This window comes from Cyprinus carpio, chromosome B3 (genome assembly GCF_018340385.1).
Source record: "Cyprinus carpio isolate SPL01 chromosome B3, ASM1834038v1, whole genome shotgun sequence".
In the NCBI taxonomy this organism is placed as follows: Eukaryota; Metazoa; Chordata; class Actinopteri; order Cypriniformes; family Cyprinidae; genus Cyprinus; species Cyprinus carpio.
Window position 1 is genome coordinate 29,423,605 of NC_056599.1, and position 22,900 is coordinate 29,446,504.

At 36.5% G+C, this 22,900-nt stretch overlaps 3 protein-coding genes and 1 non-coding gene across 6 annotated transcripts; 3 read left to right on the top strand and 1 right to left on the bottom strand.

Moving 5' to 3' along the window:
• The first annotated feature begins 641 nt into the window (after positions 1–641).
• Positions 642–7,630, top strand: chadla (chondroadherin-like a). Of its 3 annotated transcripts, none has more exons than XM_042720650.1 (10): positions 642–885; positions 1,280–1,456; positions 1,798–1,992; positions 2,118–2,273; positions 2,496–2,641; positions 2,735–2,973; positions 3,109–3,371; positions 3,967–4,659; positions 6,566–6,732; positions 7,034–7,630. In XM_042720650.1, exons 2-10 carry the CDS (start codon positions 1,298–1,300, stop codon positions 7,392–7,394), a joined length of 2,379 nt encoding a protein of 792 aa, XP_042576584.1. In that variant the 5' UTR covers positions 642–885; positions 1,280–1,297; the 3' UTR covers positions 7,395–7,630. The 3 variants fall into 3 exon arrangements, with proteins under 3 accessions (XP_042576584.1, XP_042576585.1, XP_042576586.1); XM_042720651.1 differs by having other exon boundaries at positions 1,284–1,456; XM_042720652.1 differs by lacking the exon at positions 642–885 and adding an exon at positions 1,574–1,695 and having other exon boundaries at positions 1,319–1,456.
• A 491-nt stretch (positions 7,631–8,121) lies between these two features.
• On the top strand, positions 8,122–8,193 carry trnaq-cug. The gene has a single exon. It is a non-coding gene; the product is annotated as a tRNA-Gln (tRNA).
• Positions 8,194–8,319: 126 nt separating this feature from the next.
• Positions 8,320–10,279, top strand: rbx1 (ring-box 1, E3 ubiquitin protein ligase). Its single transcript, XM_019092371.2, has 5 exons — positions 8,320–8,472; positions 9,287–9,365; positions 9,478–9,548; positions 9,653–9,738; positions 10,083–10,279. The coding sequence occupies exons 1-5, from the start codon at positions 8,395–8,397 to the stop codon at positions 10,093–10,095; spliced, it is 327 nt and encodes a 108-aa protein (XP_018947916.1). The 5' UTR covers positions 8,320–8,394; the 3' UTR covers positions 10,096–10,279.
• A 904-nt stretch (positions 10,280–11,183) lies between these two features.
• On the bottom strand, positions 11,184–22,289 carry LOC109110149 (hsc70-interacting protein-like). The gene is made up of 13 exons (XM_042720653.1): positions 22,141–22,289; positions 21,660–21,799; positions 21,379–21,430; positions 20,480–20,564; positions 19,485–19,558; positions 17,576–17,642; positions 17,383–17,467; positions 17,191–17,301; positions 16,994–17,096; positions 14,627–14,743; positions 14,484–14,541; positions 13,060–13,151; positions 11,184–12,130 (listed from the first exon to the last, which is right to left on the bottom strand). The coding sequence occupies exons 2-13, from the start codon at positions 21,767–21,769 to the stop codon at positions 11,999–12,001; spliced, it is 1,086 nt and encodes a 361-aa protein (XP_042576587.1). The 5' UTR covers positions 21,770–21,799; positions 22,141–22,289; the 3' UTR covers positions 11,184–11,998.
• Between the last annotated feature and the right edge of the window lie 611 nt (positions 22,290–22,900).

Here is a 22,900-nt window from a genome sequence, read left to right on the forward strand (position 1 = left end):
AATAATAATAATAATAATAATAATAATAATAATAAAGAAATATCATTCCTCTTTTGAACCGTTTGAAATTGATGGGGAAATAAATTGCAACACGCAAAATAAGTGGAGTCTATCCAGCAAAACCTAAACTTATCTAAACATGCAGATATATAGGTTTTTCTCACTTAGGTGTACAAATGATACTTTTGACGTCACATTATATCACATTATCTGTCCTTAGGCTTGACTTGTTAGCATGGATATTATGGCCCCTGCTGGTAGATGCCAAAACTGCACCCATTCTACGGATAACCAGCATCCAGCTCCTGACTCTCATTCAAAAATAGCCATGTATTCTAATGGTATAAAAAATATAAGCACCTTAGTAAAAGTGAAGGATATGTATGACTGCTGTAGTGAAACTGGTTTAAAAAGTTGTACTGTAAAACACTAATGGTTTGTGGTGTTCTGGAATCATAATTTTTCACTATATGGCTGTATTTTGAAGGTTGTAGTGCCAAGGGGCTCCAGGTAAAGGACGAGGTAGAGGTCTGTTACCCGACCCCAGCCCGGCTGGTCCTGAAAAAATTCACAGCTCGTGTTTGTTCACGTTGTTGAGGTCAACGCAACCGCCAACCGGTATATACTGGAATCCACAGGCGGGGCCATTCTTCTCTCATTCACATCAGCGAGTCAGGCGAAATCACAAGGTGCAGTGGATGAGAGCGGAAGGCAGATGGAAGATTTTTATCCTACAGACTAAAAGTTTAGTTGTAATATTAAACAAACTTGCAATGAAAAGTAACACTCTTGCCAGATCAAGAAAATACTTCCTCATCACTGTCAAGTCTAGAGCTACAGAATTTCCAGTACTGGGATTATATATAGCTTAAACTCCTATCAGAGGTGAGTTGTCATTTCTTTCATCATCTTTTTGCAGAAACAGTAATACATTCAGCTCAATAATATTAAGGGTTTTCATCCCTACTCTGATCAAGTTAAGTTTTGCTTAATGAAACCGTTTGAATGAGCATATTTGTAAGATTTAAAAGTGGAAATGAGTAAAATACTTCTTTGTCTTTCTCCATTCATGCACTAAAGTTTGGAGTCCTGTGAAATGTGGTACCACTGTGTTAACTGTCTTAAGGGCAGGATGGGATCAGAGGTCATAATGCAAGAATTTACCTATGGTGTTTAGAGAATTATGTTGTGTTTGGACTTTTTTGCACCATCTTGTCTGTATATTATTTACCTTTCCATTGTGTTCAAATAATAATCAATTTCCTTTGTATCCCTTAAGTTAGAGGAGGACGGCACCATGATGCTGATAGTAGCATGTCTGCTTCTGTTCTTAATAACTTCTGTTCCTGCTGGTCAGACTGCAAAATGCCCGCGCGTCTGCGTCTGTGACGACACAAAGCTCACTGTCACGTGTGTAGGGAAGAATCTCACACATATCCCTCCTACTATAAATGAGGTGAGTGTGACTTTCCACATCCAGTACAGAACACCACACAAAAATCATCACGCTTGTGTCTTAATATCATGATCAGAGTTTACTGTCTGATCTCTCAGAAGTTTGCTTTGTATCCAGGTTGTGCATGGCATCCACCATCAAACAACAAGACGATGCATGACACTATAACAGACTGATTCAATCAGACTCTTATTTAATACTGTGCCTTCCTGAACTTCCTTCCTAATGGGTAACATTTGGTATGCATGGTTAATAACACCTCTAATGCCTTTCAAAATAACTTCTGTGTGCATGTGGATCAACATACTCATATGCAGTATTTGCAATGGCTTTTGTCTCAGATCACAGTGAAATTAGACATGAAGAGGAATAATCTTGGGGAACTGCCTAAAAATGCGTTCAAACACACCCCCTACCTGACACACCTGAACCTGCAGGGATGCAGTATCCAGTCCGTCAGAGAAGGGGCGCTCCGTGGACTTTCACGTTTGGTGCATCTTGACCTCACTAGCAACAATATTGACATTCTCTACCAGGTATTTTCTTTAAGATGTGGAAGTGTGTTAATTTTAGATGAATGAATGGTAAAATCATTCTAAAGCTGATGGTTTGAAATGTGTCTGTGTTTTTAGTGACGTTGTTACTGTCTCCCCACCTGTAGGAATCGTTTGACGGTTTATCATCACTGAAGCAGTTGTATTTAGACCGGAACCGCATTGAAGAGATCCACCCTGGAGCCTTTGCTGCGTTAAACTCTGTAAACCTGCTCTCCCTCTCTCATAACCAGCTAGTCTACCTCCCCAACATGGCATTCCAGGTACACTACCGATCAACAATTTGGGATCAGCAAGGATGCATTATAACTGAGTAAAAGTTTTTTTTTTTTTCTAGTGAATTCTAGAATTCTCTCAAAGAGTCCCATTACTTTATGTTATTATCTTTCCAAACTGAGTTTACACTGATTTTGCTTGTTGGTTTGTGTGATAATCTTCTGTTAGACCTTCCTGATATGAGTAATTCTCAATTATCTGTCTCTCAGGGAATGCTGAATATCCAGTGGTTGCGTTTGAGTCATAACTCTCTAAATAATCTGGCGACGGAAGCCTTTGCTGGTCTTCTTGCACTCACACACTTAAACCTGGACCATAATGAACTCCAATACTTTCCTACCAAAACTATGACCAGGTAGCGACTGATTTTTGACCAACAAAATTAATTACTGTTGATTTTAGATATCCTCAGACCTTCAGAACTCACTGTTGTCTTTTTTCATCTCAGATTGATGGAGTTGACTCACCTGGATATGAGTTTTAACCCCATGACATATCTGGTGGAGGAGAGTGTGTCCATGCCGAAACTCACACATCTGTCTCTGCACCACATGGCCCTGCAGGACCTGTCTGAATCAGCTCTGTCTCTGTCTCCTCATATCTCTCACCTAGATCTAAGCTACAACCAGCTCCCTTACATACAGGCCCTCAAAATGTCCTCGCAGCTCACCAGCCTTAACCTCACCGGTAATCATGAATACAGTCTCAGTTCTTATTTTAACAGTAAGCTTTCTTAGAAATTCTGGAGATTAAATGATTTATTCATTTAAAATATCTCAAAATCAAGCTGTGAAGTGATAGCTTTCATTCACTGTCCTTCAGGGAACCCAATCAGATGTACATGTTTACTGCAAGGGCTGAAGATGTGGGCACTGAGCTCAGGAATCAAGCTCTATGGGACCTGTGCTTGGCCGCCACACCTCTCAGACGAACCTCTACAAAATGTTCAAGAACAGGACCTCCGCTGCAGACCACATGATGTGATAGAAAAAGAAGGAAAAGAAGAAGAGGGAGTGCAAGAAAAGTCTGTGCCAGCTGCCAAGCCAAAGAAAAAGAGCAAATGCCCAAATAATTGCCATTGTGAGGTGAGAAAGGCTCGGAAAAGGGTGGAGGGAATTTTTGTTAGTTATTCGTTATTTAACAGATTCCTTGTTCTTGTCAGTTATACGAAAATATTCACGTAAAGGAATAATTTCAAACCCGAAAACCTGCTGAACATTTACTCACCCTCAGGCCATCCTAAAGTTAGATGAGTTTGTTTCTTTATCAGAACTGATTTGAAGAAATGTAGCATTGCATCACTTGCTCACCAATGGATCCTCTGCAGTGAATGGGTGCCATCAAAACAACTGATAAAAACATTACAGTAATCCACAATTAACCCACACAACCATCAGTTAACATTTTGTGAAGTTAAAAGCTGCATGTTTGTAAGAAGCAAATCTATCATTAAGACATTTATAACTTCAAACTGTTGCCGAAGGCACCCATTCACTGCAGAGGATCCACTGGTGATCAAGTGATGTAATGCTAAGCTTCTCCAAATCTCATCTACATCTTGGATGGCCTGAGAGTGAGTAAACTGTCAGCAGATTTTTATTTTTGGGTGAACTATACCTTAAATCTAATAAATATCTCCGTCTCACCACATTTTCTGTCCTCCTCACTCTCACTATCAAGGGTGCAGTTCAACATGCTACATGTGAGGACCTCGGCCACACTAAAGTGCCCACTGGTTTCCCTGGCAACACTCTTCTGCTTGACATGCGTGGAAACCATTTCCATTTTCTTCCTAGCAACAGTTTCCCTGGCGTCCCAGAGGTGGTGTCTCTTCACCTGGACAGCTGTACGATCCATGAGATCGAGGGTGGTGCCTTCCGGGGCATGAAGGGGCTAATGTACCTCTACCTGTCCAACAACCAACTGTCCTCCCTGGACACAAAAACCTTTGAAGGTGCCCATGAGATCATGTACCTTCACCTGGAAGGCAATAAACTTACTCGGTTTCCTTCTTCAGATACACTGGCTCACATCCCCAAACTCCTCGAGCTGCATCTGGAGAGAAACCTTATAGCTAAACTAGAGCCTTCAGGGCTCCTTTCCCCAGTCCCTCAGCTGTCGGGCCTTTACCTCAATAATAATATCATCACATCCATAGTGCCAAAAGCTCTGGATCCGGCACCCGAGCTGGATGTCCTTCATCTTGAAGATAATGCGCTTACAGAAGTGCCAAGTGATGCACTAGGCCACGCCCCTCTTTTGTCCGAGCTCCGACTTTCAGGGAATCCGATTCGCTGGATTGGGCCAAGAGCGTTTCGGGTGGTTGCTGAAAGTCTAAAGCACCTGCACATTGACAGAATGAGTCTTCAGAAGGTAGAGGTCACGAGAACTACATGAGATAATTTTATGCATTAAAGGGATAGTTAACCCAAAGATGAAAATTCTGTCATTAATTTCTCACGATCAAGGCCCAGAAAGGTTGTAAGGATATTGTTAAATCAGTGGATAAACAGTAATTATATGAAACTACAGGAATACCTTTTATGCGCAAAGAAAACAAAAATGACTACTTTATTCAACAGTTCTTCTTTTCCGTGTCATTCTTCAACATGCTTCTTTCTTGGCCTTGAACGTGTCAGTTGCATTGCTGTCTATGCAGGAACAGAAAGCTCTTGGATTTCACCAAAAATATCTTAAAGGGATACTCCACCCCAAAATGAAAATTTTGTCATTAATCACTTACCCCCATGTCATTCCAAACCCGTAAAAGCACCGTTCGTCTTCAGAACACAATTTAAGATATTTTGGATTGAAACCAGGAGGCCTGGGACTGTCCAATAGACTGCCAAATAAATAACAGTGTCAAGGTCCATAAAAGGTATGAAAGTCTTGGTCAGAATACTTCATCTGCCATCAGACGTGCAATCTGGGTTATATGAAGCGACAGGAACACTTTTTGTAAGCGAAGAAAACAAAAATAACTTTATTCAATAATTCCTTTGTCAACAGTCTCCTCTGTGTCTCTCCATATCACTGTATGCTCTTCTGTATCAACCGCGCCACACGGATGCACTGTTTCTACATGTATTTAGCTTCCTTGTGGTGCGGCTGATACAGAAGAGCATACGCAGCATACTGTGTTAATGTGAGACACAGAGAAGACTGTTGACAAAAGAATTGTTGAATAAAGTCGTCTGATTGCAAATCTGATGGCAGATGGAGTATTCTGATGACGACTTTCATACCTTTTATGGACCTTGTCACATTTATTTACTTGACAGTCCATGGGACAGTCCCAGGCCTCCCGGTTTTCATCCAAAATATCTTAAATTGTGTTCCGAAGACGAACCAGGCTTTTACGGGTTTGGAATGACATGGGGGTAAGTGATTAATGACAAAATTTTTATTTTGGGGTGGAGTATCCCTTTAATTAATGTTCTGAAGATGAACAAATGTCTTATGGGTTGGGAACGATGTAAGGGTGAGTAATTAATGACAGAATTTTCATTTTTGAGTGAACTATTACTTTAAGTGATAAAGAAACAACAGTTAAAGAGATACTCCACCCGTAAATTAAAATTTTGTCATTAATCACTTACCCCCATGTCGTTCCAAACCCGTAAAAGCTCAGTTTGTCTTCAGAATACAATTTAAGATATTTTGGATGAAAACCAGGAGGCCTGTGACTGTCCCATAGACTGCCAAATAAATAACAGTGTCAAGGTCCATAAAAGGTATGAAAGACATCGTCAGAATACTCCATCTGCCATCAGAGATGCAATCTGAATTTTATGAAGCGACGAGAATACTTTTTGTATGCGAAGAAAACAAAAATAACAACTTTATTCAACATTTGTCAACAAACTGCATTCAGTGGATGTACCTTCTCCAAAATGGTGCTACGGTGATGTGGAGGGACACAGAGGAGACAAATTATTGAATAAAGTCGTTATTTTTGTTTTATTCGCGTGCAAAAAGTATTCTCGTCGCTTCATAATGTTACGGTTGAATCACTGATGGCAGATGGACTATTCTGACGATGTCTTTCATACTTTTCTGGACCTTGACAGTGTATTTTACTTGCCAGTCTATGGGACAGTCACAAGACTCCTGGTTTTCATCCAAAATTTTACGGGTTTGCAACTGCGTCACATGTGGGTAAGTGATTAATGACAAAATTTTCATTTTGGGGTGGAGTATCCCTTTAATCCTTGCTTTTACTAATCTCGATAACAGAAAATGTTCTTTCTCTGTCTCCTTATTTGATTTGTGGTCATAGATGAGCGCGAGGTCTCTGGCAGGGTTTGGTCCTGGTCTGTTGTCTTTGTCTCTGGAAGAGAATCAGTTAGAGGAGTTGCCTGACCTTTCACCTCTTACTGGACTTCAATACCTTACCCTTAACAAAAATCCATTAATGTGTGACTGCAAATTACTGCCATTTTACAGGTGAGATATCCATCCATACAGCCATCTGCCATTCTATCTTACAAATTATAGTCTATTACTTTTAACAAATTACATGATGGAAATGATCATTTGTAATGTATTATTGTTATTAAATTATTATTATAATTATCTATTGGATTACACATATTAGGTAATGTAATCTGACTACTTTTAGATTACTTCTGAGCAAAAATACATTCCATTCTGAATCAACATCATGAAGATCTATCTATCTATCTATCTATCTATCTATCTATCTATCTATCTATCTATCTATCTATCTATCTCAACTTTCTTTCAGATGGTTGAAAAATTCGAGTCTGAGGGTTGAGGCTGTGTGCGGTTACCCCTCTGAGCTGCGAGGTCAATCTGTGATGGAGGCAGCCATCTTTAAGAACTGTTCTGGAGAAAATGCTCATTCCTTCCACGAGACCTCCATCCCTACCAAAGCCCCTACACCAAACAAACCCATGCAGACCACAAAGGCCAGACCTGTGCAATCTGCACCTAATCCTAAACAAGTGAAGCCCAAAAAGAAAGCGGCACCAAAGAAAAATGAGTTTGATGAACTCAAACCAGTGCGGGCCCTGAAAAAAAACAGGCCAAACAAGAAAAAAAGAGGAATGCGGCCAAGGATTAAGTCATCAATGAAAAAGCATTGAAGTTTTTTATTTAAACCAAGTGGACAATGTGATATATTTATCAAGTGAACAAATTTAGATAAATCTGATAAAGACCATAGTTGCTACTGCAGTCTTTTATATCCACTGTTCATAGTTCTTGAATGTGCAATTTATTTCAAATTATGAACCATTCCAGCAAACGTTGTTTTATTTCATATATGGTTTAACATTATAAAAACCCATATTTATGAGTTAAGTATGTGTCATTTCAAATAAATCCTTTATTTAAAAAAATATTCTGAATTTCCCTCACAAAGTTTCAAGTTTTTTCAACTGCTTACAAGCAAAATCTTCGTGTCACAATTTCTGAAACCTGACACTCAAACAGCAGAAGCACACACCAACTCTGCAAAACCATCTGCTAATTCTCAGCCTTTGACTGAGTTTTCAATTTCATAAAACACTTTTTGAAAAACATAACATACAGTTCTCTATGTAACACACGAAAATCTAACAGGAATTAATATTATGTTAATTGTTTGCTTTTGAGATGTGTTTGTGATATTTTTAATGCAGTGCTTCATTTTGCAAGATATGTGACATTTTGCATTTTGTGCAATTCTTGGATTTTTGTGTAAAGTAAAAAAAAAAGAAGTTTTGAAAATGTGTGTAAGCCGTAAAAAACAAACTAATGCTCTGCATTACAGAGAATTCAAATGCATCAGTGTTCCTTTAAATATGGAAAAATCTGTACGCGTGCTTAATGGGTTCCATGGTGTAATGGTTAGCACTCTGGACTCTGAATCCAGCGATCCGAGTTCAAATCTCGGTGGAACCTACTGTTTTTCACTTGACTACAAAACAGTAGAGTTTACTTTACAATCGATACGTTGAGGAAATCAGCTTTTCAAATATATTAATATGGTTTAATATAAACAGAATTATAAATAGCGCGCAGTATTGCTTTATTTTATGGACAACCTATCACTGACTGGTTGTTAAACTGAGTAACTCTCGCGAGATCACACCATTAGCAAACATGGCGGCCGCGATGGATGTAGACACACCGAGTGGCGCTAACAGTGGAGCTAGTAAAAAGCGTTTTGAAGTGAAAAAGGTACAGTATTGAGACGTCGTTATTAAGTATTGATGTCAAGTATATATACACATTTAAACCGCTTAGTCTCTAGAAAATGTCAACTCTTTCACAGCGGCGTGTTTATAATCCCCGGTGAGCATAGGCGGCGCTGCTCTATCTCATCATTAATATTAATCACTTGCCTGTGTTCCTATTATGATTACAGTCAGCTTTTAATATGTCTTAGAAATATGTAGAATCTGATATCAAGTAGACAAATGTAATTTGGTCGTTCTTGACGCCTCTGATGTGAACTCTAGTAAATTCTGCAGCGTGATCCGAGAGATTATTTAACCAGGCCACTAGATAAACAAAATCCTAGTAGAAATCACTTAAAAAACCAAGTGAGTTTTTTACATAGACAGTATTTTCAGACATCATAGACGCGTTCCAAACGTTTAGTTTTAAACACCGCAGGCGTTCGATTCAAACAGATTTGGGTTTCGTAGACTCATTCTAACGTTCGATTCGATCGTTTTGAACTTTATAGACACGTTCTGGCAATTCTAACACTTTTTTTGAATACACATGGTAATCATTTAGTACCACAGTATACATATGAAAGTTCCATGATATTAACATGTAAATTCTGTCAGTTTTTATGACTTGTATTTTCTGATCTGTGTGTATGGATTGTAGATCTGTAACAGGCGTTTTATTTCCTGGTGAACTGAGATTTACATTGGGTTGGATCTCAGTGCCACTGGAAAATAAAATAGTTTTGAATTGCCATGGAACTGTGTTGCGGAGATTTGTTTGGTTAATTGATTCCAGAACTGTGTTGCTCTTGCAGTGGAATGCTGTGGCTCTGTGGGCTTGGGACATTGTGGTGGACAACTGTGCCATTTGCAGAAATCACATTATGGACCTCTGTAAGTATCAGCTCCTGTTCGGTCTCTCCTGACTGTATTCTAGGTTCAGTTTCTTGTGTAACACACCGTCAGCTGTTATTTAGTGAGTTGTCTTGGTTGTATCTTCCTTCAGGTATAGAGTGTCAGGCCAATCAGGCGTCGGCTACATCAGAGGAGTGCACAGTGGCCTGGGGAGTCTGTAATGTGAGTTTGATGACACACACACACCAACTAACCAATCAAATGAATTCAGAATGTGGCCTGTGTCTGTTTGGTTGTGGTATAACTGTGTGTTTTTGTTTCTGCAGCATGCGTTTCATTTCCACTGCATCTCTCGCTGGCTGAAGACCAGACAGGTGTGTCCTCTGGACAACAGAGAGTGGGAGTTCCAGAAGTGAGTGATTTTGTTTCTTCATTAAAATAGAGGCAGACCCAGGAACTGTATTAATAGAGAATCTTAGTTCACTGAAACATAAGTCTAGACCTCTTGAACCCGCTCTAGATAACCGTATCGTGTATCACTTTATTAGGATTACAGTAAACTTTCAATTCAGCTATAAGCAGCTGAACATGATAGAAATGACTGTTTTCCCCTTGTTATTTGTATTTTCCAGAAGTTTATCATTGAGAAGGGATAACGCATTGTTGTTCTAATTCCATATTTTCTGACATGCCTTTTATTGGTTGTGAATGTCCATGCTTGTATTAATACTCATCTTTCGTTGCTCTGTTGTTCAGGTACGGCCATTAGCAGCCCAGTGTCTGTGCTTCAGATCCAGGATTTTCTTTCCTGAGAAGCACTTGTGTTTAGACGTCACCATTCTCTCCGTCAAAGACCAAATGGTCCACATCTTAATTGTTATGCTAGTTTTTTATTTGTATGTTGTATGCAGCATTCTGAGCTTTAAATTATCAATAAAGTCACTCTAAATTAAGCTCTATCAGCTCCAATATTTCTGAAATTGCATTCTGTTTTAACACAACTTAAATATTCATGTGCTGATGTTTACATTACGGCTTAATGCAAGAAACCCAGTCACTTCATCTCTTGTGTTAAAATAAGAAGTAATGTGAAAGGAATCTCAGGTTAGGAGTTCGGATCTTAACATTTGATTGAGTTGAAGGAACTTGGGGCCTGTAACATGAAGCCAGATTCGCTGGCTGACCAGGTAAGATTGTTTAGTTTGCACCTATCCTGGGTTTTAGCTACCATGAAAGTGGCTTTTTCGCTGGTTCAATGCAACAGTAACTCAAATTGAAATTGGACCAATCAGATGTAAGCAAAGTGACACCTGTCTGAAGCAAAAAAAAGTCACTTCCTAAGTTTCTCCAAATTAAAGGTCACCAGTTCTTAAAAAAACTAAAATTGTCTGTCTTCAATGATGAGTTCTTTATAATGACTTAAGAGTTATTTAATGATTAATATAATTATATTATTATAAATCCATTACACACAAGCAATTTAGTTATAATAAATCATTTATTTTAAATGAATATTAATATATATACAGATCATATGTAATGTGAAAAAGTTGTAGAATCATTAGAAAACACTTTAAAATGGCTACATGTGACCTTACATGTTCCGAGTCTCTATCGCTGTATATTTTCAACTAAATAAACGAACTTAAGTTTCACTTGTGGCTGGACTGTCCCAGTCTCTATCGCTGTATATTTTCAACTAAATAAACGAACTTAAGTTTGACTTGTCAGTGTAAATGCTTTTAAATTCCTCATATTCTTCAATCTCATAACCTTTAACCTTTAGTTTTGGATGAACTATCTCTTTTGTATATTTTCAACTAAATAAACGAACTTAAGTTTGACTTGTGGCTTGTCTTATGTTTGTGACAAGTAAAATGTTTATTGAATTAAATGATAAAATCCATATAAGATGCAAATTTGTCACAATAAGAAAGTTGTTCATGATTGAATTTTCACTTTTTCTGAATTTATGAGAGACAGAAAACAATGTTAGGTTACACTGAGGGTGAGGAGAGCAAAAAAAAAAAAAAAACATTAATCAAAAACCTTTAAAAGAAACACCCATGAAATCTAAACAGTAAGTGATTGATTGCTCTGGACAGGGAATATGTATTCACATGTATAAATATAATCTAGACCCCGTTTTGATCCGGATCCCGCTGGATAAGAGCACAAACAAGCCATGTAGCATACTGAATGGATGAAGGTGATTATAATTAAGACTATATCCCTGGAATGATTGGCTGCTGAATGGACACATTTGTTAAATCCAGTTTGTCAATGCAGCGACTGTCAGCTAGAATAGGCTCTCAAATCCAAACCCCCTGATATTCTGGAGAAGAGACCAGGATCGTAAGTGCTAAATGTGTCCGCCTCAGTGAAGCCCACAATATAGTTTGTCCCCAACAAAACTTTAAAGTAATAAACCCAAGTCTTAGTTCATGCGTCACTCAAGCGAATACACCCACCCCCCCAAAATGCATCACATCTCTGGTCTTGTTCCGATACTCTTTCATAGTTTCTTCCTCTTTCATCAGCAAAGACTCGTCTAAAATCAGTATCTCACGTGGCTCATAAGCTAAGTGCTGTCAGTAATTTATGGCAAGAAACCCAGTGAGAAAAAGCTACAGCAGAGTATTGGAACTGGACATGAACTCTTTCAGCCCTTTTTAGGGCTGCTGGCCGCCAAACTTGGAGCTGAGTTTGTTGATCAGGGCCATGATTTTGGGGTTGCTCTGGTACTTGGAGATGTTGGCGGGGTTCTGCGCCACATCCTGGAATGCTGCCATCACCTCTGGGTCCTGGAAAATGAGAATGCATAAACAATCTACCTATCATGTAAATATTACAAGCAGCTGAGATGCTCAGGAAAGACAGATACAGGAAAGTTTATTATAGACCTTTATGAACATGGTTCAATACTATATAGTTATTAACTGACCCAATTAAACCAAAATAGGAAAAGTAATAGCGATTAACAATTTCCATTGATCATTTATGATTCCAATGTATTGTGAAGCATCTGTGTAACAATAATCAATTTACACATCAATTTAAAAGTTTTTAAAGAGATAAATACTTTTTCCAGCAAGGATGTATTAAATTGATCAAAAGTAACAAAGACATTTACATTGTTAAAAAAAAATCTATCTGAAATATTCTATTTTTGAAAATTCCTTTTGTTCTTTTGAAATGCATTAATCAAAAACTGTTTTCAACATTGATCAAGATCAGAATTATTAGAATGATTTCTGAAGGATATTAAAGACTGCAGTAATTATGCTGAAAATTCAGCTTTACATCACAGAAATAATTAACATTTTAAAATATATTCAAACAGAAAACAGTTATTTTAAATTGAAATATTACTTAACAATTGAACAGCTTCACTGTGTTCAGAAACTTCTTTCAAAACATTTAAAAAATCTTACCAATTCCAAATTTTAGGATGGATGTGTAATTGTTCATTCATCAGTATATTTAGTGAAGCATTTGAACTTAGAATCATAATAAATTTATTGAGAGACATGAGAAATGTATAATCACTATCGACCTTTCCATGAATTTCAAAAACTGTATTATTGAGGTAACTTGTTTGGTCCTGGAAAATACAATGAATAAATTCCCTGATTATTACAGGCCTTCTTTGACTTTAGACTGTAGTCTATCCAGTTGTTAACTCTGTGTAAATGCACGGTCCTGGTGCTCAGCAGGATGTGGTTAACTTTACCTGCATGGCCATGAGAACCTCTGGGTCATTGAATAGCTCATTAAGTCCAGGCATTCCAAACGGAGGAGCTCCACCTGGGAAACCAGCACCACCTGAAGGATCACAACAAATATTAACATCAATTACACAATTTTTCAAACAACAAAAATGGCTGATCTTGCAGTAATCTCTCTTATAGTTCACCCAAAAATGAAAATTACCCCATTATTTAATCACCCTCAAGCCATCCTATTTGTATATGAGTTTCTTCTTTCAGACGAAAACAATCGGAGCAGATGACATAGGCGTAAAACCTGTCTACCCTTGGCTTATATCGAACCTGATTTGTTGAACTTCCAACCTTGTAACTATGTAGCCTAATAATTATTATGACAACATAAAGTACTGACAAATAAGCCTGGTGTAAACATTAATATGAAATTCTAACAAATCACACAAACTAAAGTAGATTAAAGAAATATAAGAACATGTTGCTTTACTACACTCAGTATTAAGGCCATTCAAAGTGACTGTAATAAACATATGTAAACATGTATATTGCACTTTTTAAACATTATACTAATTATATATATATATATCTTATCTTATAATTATCTTGAAGTCAAAGTCTTCAGTAATGAAATGCACCGTAACTCTGTTACTGCCGTTTTGATGGAGTTACGCTTTCAAACATTTCGGCGTGTAGCATGCCAGGGTTGCCAGGTTTTCACAACAAAACCCGCCCAATTGCTACTCAAAACTAGCCCAAATTTTTGGAGTTTTTCTACTAGCCCAAACGTGTTCCGAATTTGTATTTTAGAGTTTTTTTATACATTTTTTATCCTGTTTTTTTTCACACCCGCGGCAAATCACATACTTGGAAACACTGTCGCGTGCTGCCAATTTGATGCTTCCTCTGAAGACTGCTTAGGTGTGTTCGACTTGAAACTGTGCTGCTTAGACTGATCAGTGTATGACATCAAAGTACGGCGAGAGCTATAAGAGAGCGGACGTCTCCTTATGCTTTCGAATCGCTCTTGCCATGCTTTGATGTCATACACCAGTCGAACACACCTCTTTACTCTCGCGTGTCATGTGACAGAGAGTAATCGCAGGTTGAAAAATATTGTTTTTTCATTTCGCGATGTTATTGCAAATGCAATTAATCATTCAGCCCTAATGTGGAGAACTTTTTAAGATGGATTTATGCACTTTATTAGACTTCAATTTCTCAACCCCCATTCACTGCCATTAAAAAGCTTGGAAGATCCAGGACATTTTTTTAATATAACTCTGATTGTATTTGTCTGAAAGAAGAAGATCAACTAGCATGGCTTGAGGATGAATAAATCATGGGTTAATTTTTATTTTTGGGTGAACTATTCCTATTTTGTTTTACAAATCAATATGGCTTATATACATATAAACAGCTTAATAGTAGATACCTGGGAATCCTGGGAATCCTCCACGTGCCCCTCCAGCCTGTTGTCTGGCTTCCTCTTCCTGTACGCACAGACGCACATTAACAGGACTGACTGTGCAGACAACTCTGATTCCGTTGCTTGATGCAAATCAATAGATTTCTTACCCTTTGTGCTCTCTCGTGCTCCTCCCTTGCTTTCTTCACTCGTTCTTGCCGTGCTCTGATCTCTCGTTCTTCACGCTTGCGTTCATATTTGCGCCGGTGCTCAACAATTTTGCTGGCCTGCGGGGGAGAGGTGGGATCACATGAGACACATTGAAGTTTCGGCACACTTGCTTTGCTTTTGATGTTTTTGACAAATGTACTCAAGCTTACATAACCATTATTTTGCATCACAATATTTGATTTTTAATCATTCACTAGCATTCATATGCTACCATTAGTCTTACATTTTAAATATACACTGCTTTTTCAAATTTTGAGGTCAGTAAGATTTTATTTTCGTGTCAAAACACTATATATATATATATATATATATATATATATATATATATATATATATATATATATATATATATATACACACACACACACACACACACACACATATAGTGCCTTGCGAAAGTATTCATACCCCTTCATTATTTTTTTCAGTTTTTTTTTTTTTTATAAATTTATGAAGTTGTGACAATTCTATAAATTTGCAAATAGGTTTAAAACCTGTTTTTTGCTTTGCCATTATATGGTGTATGGAGTGTAGATTTATGTAGGAAAAAAAGTTATTTAAATCAGTAAAAAAAAAAATGAAGGGGTATGAATACTTTCGCGTAATGACTTTATGTAGCCTAATTTCACTCTATTAATGAGAGTGGAATATTTAATGTAAATGTGTGTATCGACATAAAAACAAAGTTTAAAATCGTTGTTTACTTACGGAAGAGGATTAGGGCCAAGCAATAATAAAAAAATAAAACCATCTCGAGATTAAAGTCATTATATTGCGAGATTAAGCCCTTTAATTTTGAGGAAAAAAGTCGAAATACAATCTTGAGAATAAACTCATTAAATATCGAGAATAAAGTCGTTGTGTTTCGAGAAACAACTCGTTAAATTTCGAGAAAAAAAGTCGAAATACAAACTTGAGAATAAACGCATTACATTACACGCCATTTATGGCAATGCCGTACGGTTTTAATTTATCATAGCTGTCCAAGTGCCAGAGTGCATTTGGTTGAAGCCAGCGATAACCTTGCATTTGTCCTCTGGTTGTCATTTCATGTTGGACATAAGTGAGTAGCCTACATCGCACAAATTGGACTGATTTTTTCTTCTAAAAAGACCTAGCCGCTTGCAAATTCTTTTAAAAGTTCGTGTGCTAATTATTATTGTGTCATAATTTGCTAAAGTTGATAGTATTTCTTTGTTACTGAAAGATATAGGCTATGCAATGAACACTGATCGAATGCGTTATTCTCTACGTTTCATTTCGACTTTTTTTCTCGAAACACAACGACTTTATTCTCGAATGAGTTTATTCTCAAGATTGTATTTCGACTTTTTTTCTAGGAATTTATTCTCGAAATTTAATGAGTTTATTCTCAAGATTGTATTTAGAATTTTTTTTTTGTTCTCGAAATTAAATGAGTTTATTCTCAAGATTGTATTTCGACTTTTTTTCTCTCGAAATTTTACGAGTTTTTTTTCTCGAAACACAAGACTTTATTCTCAAAATTTAATGAGTTTATTCTCAAGATTGTATTTCGACTTTTTTTTATCGAAATTTAATGAGTTTTTTTCTCGAAAAACACAACGACTTTATTCTCGAAATTTAATGAGTTTATTCTCAAGATTGTATTTCGAATTTTTTTCTCGAAATTTAACGAGTTTTAATCTCGCAATATAATGACTTTAATCTCGAGATGGTCATGGTCTAGAATGTTCATACATATTTACATCAAATAAATTTTTTTATAATTCCTGAGATGTGCATGGAAAGTTTTGTATGCATATTTCCATGCCCATTTTGTGCATATGCAACATTTATAAATGAGACACCAGATTTATTATTTTATATATATAAAAAAAACATTAAAAGTGGAATTCAATATTATTACATTTTGGTAAAACATATATCCAACATGAGGGAGGCCATTGTGTTGTCATATGAAAAGACAAATTATAAAAATATATATATTATTGATATAAATTATTATTATTAAATAAATTACATAATAAAAACCATGTAGTCAGTACATCATGACTGTATTAAAATCGAGTTCAGGAAATCTTTTAAAAATGCCCAATAATTTGACATTAAACAGCATGTTAAGTTAAAGAAAATTCATCATATTTATAAAAAACACTTTTGGTTGTTTTTCAAATGTAAGTCATTAAATATGAGCTTTACTGTAAACTATTACTATATTATTCAATTATATTACATCATTCAAGAGAGTTCTCCCTGAATGGCAAATTAACACAACTGTTCTCCAAATAAAATAATTTCACCAGTTCAGAGTTCTGCACAGATACCTTTGGTTGGACTTCTTTTAGCATGGCACTGGCCTCTTCATCATAGTCCAGCTTACAGGCCATCGCCAAGTCTCGAGCGGCCTCCTCCCAGAGACCGAGCAACCTGTCCGAACGAGAGATCTTTGTCAGCAGCAAAGCACTGATGTGTCGAGGCAGAAATCCACCTCTTCCATCAAAATCTAGCTGTAGTCCGTTACTTGTGTGCCTTCCCCCTCCACTTATAAGGCTGGGCTGAGTCTGGGTTGATGCTGATAGCTCGGTCACAGTCTCTGATGGCAGCGTTGGGCTTCTGCATTTTCACATATACGCTGAAAGACACAAGCAGATAGAGTTACTCAACAGCCAAGCGAACATGGTTGCTAAAAACCAAAGCAGGGATTGGATGATACCTGGCTCTTTTGGCATACAGAATGGCCAGTTTCGGGTTGAGTTTGATGGCTTCTGTGAAGAGGTCTAGAGCTTTCTGTAGGTCACCTGAAAAGTTGGCATGTTTCATTGAATTATTACCACAACTAAGGAAATATAAACTATGATTACATTATAACAGATTTTATCATTTCAAATAAGAGGGAGTTTCTGGACCATCTCCTAACACTCCAATAGCCTCAGTCTTCTTCTCATTGGCCTGGTCCATCATCTCATCTGTGACCTGAGGATAAAGAAAGCATTTCATCAACCCGTTTGAATAATTTCACTTTACACTAAGAGCGTGATGAAAGTATTTTGAAAGAGCAACCCAACACCAAAGTCACAGCATCAGAGGTTGTCTATGATGAATATGGATGAATATTTACAACCTCACATTGATTTAAAGGAGTCACATCTGGTCAAATTCTTCTCAAGGCTTGCTTAACAGTTTATCATGACCATTTATCGGAGCCATTTTGTGCAAATGTACATCCATGTTCTTTGTATGTGAAATGAGTAACTGTGGTTTGGGATTTAGCAGGACTTTATCGTGGCTTTTGCAGCCCAAAATGTCTGAATTTGCTTTGGGTTCTCTCAAAAACTGTGGTAATATCTGTTGAGTGGAAACCCACCAATAATCATGATGTATTTGTGACCCAGGACCACAAAACTTGTCATAAGGGTAAATTTTTAGAAATTGAGATTTATACATCATCTGAAATCTAAATAAATAAGCTTTCCATCGATGTATGGTTTGTTAGGATAGGACAATATTTGGCCGAGATACAACTATTTGAAAATCTGGAATCAGAGTGCAAAAAAAAAAATCTAAATATTGAGAAAATCGTCTTTTAAGTTGTCCAAATAAAGTTCTTAGCCATGCATATTATTTATCAAAAATTAGATTTAAATATATTAACAGTGGGGAATTTACAAAATATCTTCATGGAACATGATCTTAACTTAATATTCTAATGATTTTTGGCATAAAAGAAAAATCTATATTTTTTGACCCTTATCATGTATTTTTGGCTATTGCTACAAATATACCCCAGCGACTTAAGACTGGTTCAGTGGTCCAGGGTCACATTTATGTAATTTAAATTAGTGAGTACAATTACCTGTTAAAATATTTGGTGCATAATTACTAAAATCATGCACATGCACACAAACTTAACCAACCCTCTAATTAAATGTATTATTTTTTAATTTGTGGAAATAATAAGGAACCTGCAAACTGTCTCAGATAATGTGGAAAGTGGTTGAATTTGTATTAATGCTTAAGTTCCTGGAGAGAATAATATGCTTGGAACATTTTTGCAGCTCATGGCTAGAATACACTACATGACATTTGCCCTGATTTTCTGCACGGTTTACAGTCTGGAGTTGACGCTAGTTGTCAAAAGTCAGAGCCAGTCTGCAGATTTCATAGAAAACTGTGTAGTGTATGATGGTCACAGACTTCATCCAGTCCATTCCATTCACTCAGCAACTAAATCAAATGTGTGATATTTTGAGCTGGAATAGCTTAAAAGTCTGATAGTGTACAATGCACAATTTCTCTTGCGTAACTACTAACAAAGTCGACAAGCGTACAACACCTACTGCTTTAAAACTTGTGTAATGTATTCCAGCCTTTAGCTTCAATCAATGGTCTTTTTAGACTGAGGAGAAATTTTGCTTACAATAAATTGTATTCTAAGCAGTGATAATGGCTATGGTGATTAGAATTTCATTATAGATATACTTTATTATGATGAAAATTATTATAAGAATTTAGATAAACTGCATATTGCCGTAGTCGTGTGTTTATCAGTCACGCTGAATCAGTGAAACCAGTTGAATCTTTTGTTTATTCAGCTGCAGCGATTTCCTGGATTTCTTCTTCGGGGCATATTTGGATTTTGGCCTCTGGCCTTTGGATGGAGATTTACTGCTGATCACAGATCGCAATTTATTGCCTTTGCGATTTAATTTCGAATAATTGTGCAGCCCTACATTGCAGTATGCTTGTATAGTACAATGAACTTTTATCCCAAGGGATTATGGACATTTCAGATTTTTTCCGATATTGTGCATTTACCTCCAGGTTCTCATAATCGCCCATCTCCTGAGGAACATCTGTGTCGGGCTCAATCACTCCTTCATTGTCGATTTCTGAAGAAAAGTTCACATAGCAGCATAAGCATTAGAAACTGCTGTTACAAAACAAGAGCATATTCTCCGAACAGACATTCGTAAATGATAAATCTCACCAAGCACCAAATGAGATTAAAAATTGACTGTGCAGGGTAAAGCTTTACTGGCCAGTTATCTGGTAGCATTTTTAGGGATTGCAACATTAAATATATACGCTACAGCAGTCACTACACGTGTTTTTAAAATTAATACTTTTATTCAATGCTTTAAATCAATAAAAAAGTGACAGTAAAGACATTTATGATGCAACAAATGCTGTAATGGTTTCTATAAAAATATTAAAACGCACAAATGTTTCATCATAGACAAAAAATGCTTCTTGAGCAGGAAATCAGTATATTAGAATGATTTCTGAACGTGTGACACAGTAATGATGCTGAATATTCAGGTTATCACAGGAATAAATCACATTTTAAAGCATTCAATAAAAAAAAACTTTTTTTAAATTATAATAATTTTTTTTCTTTAATATTAATGGTATAGGATTTTAAATCTGCGATGTAAATGGATTTTAATTAGGTGATTTTTCAGTGATTATTGTGCCTTTTAACAGCTTCTTTACCTACAGAAGTTTATGTAGACACAAACAGCTTCTTTTTTTATCTCTACAGTCAAAAGATTTCAGCGTCTAGTTTCCAGGATACTACAAAACAGACTTCAATGTTGCGTTAACGGTTCATTCTAGAGCCTAGATATCAGCTTCATATCAGACGCTGCTGGCATCCGTTTCATTGTCTACTAACTGCCCAAGTTTGAATATCAAAAATGAAGCACATGTAGTGAAAGTTCAGAGCTATTACCAATCCACAGAAAAGGCCAGAGCGATGGCATATAAGGAGCAAACAAAAGATATTAAAGGAGATATTAGAGTCAACATACCTAACTCACTCTCTGCGCTCTCAGATGGCGGGGCAGGTTCGGGTTCTGGCGCTGCTTTGGGGCCCCCATCACATGGACAGCTCCCCTACAGACAAATGAAAACACAGACAGCAGCAATCTTTAGAAAATATCATAAAACAGCCCTGCCACGGTTGCAGATCACGTACAGTGGCACAGATCTAAAGCTCTGACAGTCACTTCAGAGCTTTCACCAATGTGTTTGAGAAAAACTACTGTCAAATACACACACAAATACAAAGACCTTCACGACAAACCACCAAAACTGGAAGAAACTGACACAGATACACTGTACAGTAAAATGCAATTCTTAAAGTAATGATAATAATATTACTGTTTGGGGGAAAAAAAAGCGAGATATTTTCCATCCACAATTCAATTCATGGAGTTCTGTTTTGTCTTATTTGACAAAAAATAAAAATGAAATTCTTTGTTGCAAATTATCTGATGTATTCACTTGATTATTTCGTAATTTATTTAATTTTTTAAGTTTTATAATTTTATAAATTAATTTAATTTGTAATATTATTATTATAATAATAAAAAAAAGTATTTATTAATTAATAAGAATGAATTAAATTAATTAATAATGAATATAATTTAGGGAAAGATAAAAATGGGTTTTATTAAAAGGTAACCTGGAAATGAACAAGCTAGTTATGTGTACATTCACTCTCAAGATCTGTGAACATGTGGAAAGGATTTCTTTCCCCATTAATGGTAAATTAATAGTCATTAACACATCTTTGTATAGATTATATATAATATTATTAATATTTAAGACCCCTGTGTGTGTGTGTGTGTGTGTGTGTTTTTAGGTTGTGTAATAAAGACAGTAAAATAATTCTGATTCTATAATTCTTCTCGATTTCTCTTCCTACCTTGCATGATGAGCTGTCATTCTTTGTTGGTGATGGTATGTCTGCTCCCATTCTATAATAAAGTAGCATATTTGCATTGTATATGAGTCATAGAGGGATGTTTATTTATCTGAGTGATGAAGCTAGAACTCTCCGGGAGACACATGACTGCGCACACAGACACTACACTTTGACATTATTACACAACGCACTTCAGAGTTTATCATTATTGTAATGAAAAAGCATAATATTTGGAATCAGTACTGAATGCGAAACCATAAACAACACACAGAAGCACTGACCCCTGCAGCCAGCTCTTAAAGAAGCCCATCTCTGGCAGATGCAGCACAGACGGATTATCATTGCACAGCTGCACAAAGGCCTTTAACTCCGACACTTTCCGCTGATCCATATCCCACACTCAAGCAGAGAAAACAATGTGCTGGAAAACAAGGAAACGTGCGTTATTATTATTATTATTATTATTATTATTATTATTATTATTATTCCCGTCACATGACGTGTCCGAGCAGAGCGCGGGCTTAATAAATTATGAAACGTCAAAACCGCCAAAGAACTGTGTAATGCATCAGTGCAGGAAATAACCAGTAATTAGTGGTGTACACGTTACGGGATTAACGCACGCGCTGCACAGAAGCTTCTGGAAGTAATGCGCGAGGAAGCGCTAACGTTATTTGTTACATCGGCGTGGAATTTTAATTTTTCTTTTATTCAACATTCTCAATAAACGTTCATTCAAAAAATAAAACGTTATTGTTGTACCTGAAAAGCGAAGTGCCTAAAACGCGCTTCCCCAGCAGCGATTTGAGGGTCGCGAGATCGCACTTGCTCCGCACGCGCGAGACAGCGGAATTTTGCGCAGGCGGGAATTGAACTACTCACTACTACAAAACCAAAACAACAGGGGTCCTTCTGGCACTGCAGTCGTTTTGAAGGAAATGCAGAACATGTCCAAAATCTACTTTATGGTCGTGGAAAATGGACTCGGAGCTTTATATATATATATATATATATATATATATATATATATATATATATATATATATATATATATAAAATGAACGTGATTACATTCTATCTATACAAATGTACCTTTGCCGATCTGACTTACTGTGTAAAACAGGGCAGTACAGTATTAGAGACTCTTTGAATAAAACCCATTCAATACACCTTTGTTTTGCTTTTTAATGTGTTTTTCTTTTTACCCCTATTTCTCTTTGTTGTTATTTGTAGTAGTATTGTATAATGTTGTTTAGTTGTTAATAAAGAAGAAAAAAAAAGAAAAAGAAATATTGCACAGATATGTTGCTCCTCTTATGTAAAATCATAGGAATAAAAATGTATTCATTCTGTCTTTTTCAGAAGGATAGTATATGAAAGCTTGCGTTATACCCACTGATCTATATATCATATATTAATATATATACTATATATTATGTTCTATATTATAGATCAGTGGTTATACCCATAAATATTTATAATATCCCTTGAAGAGTATTCAAAAGTAGGATCTCTGTAACTC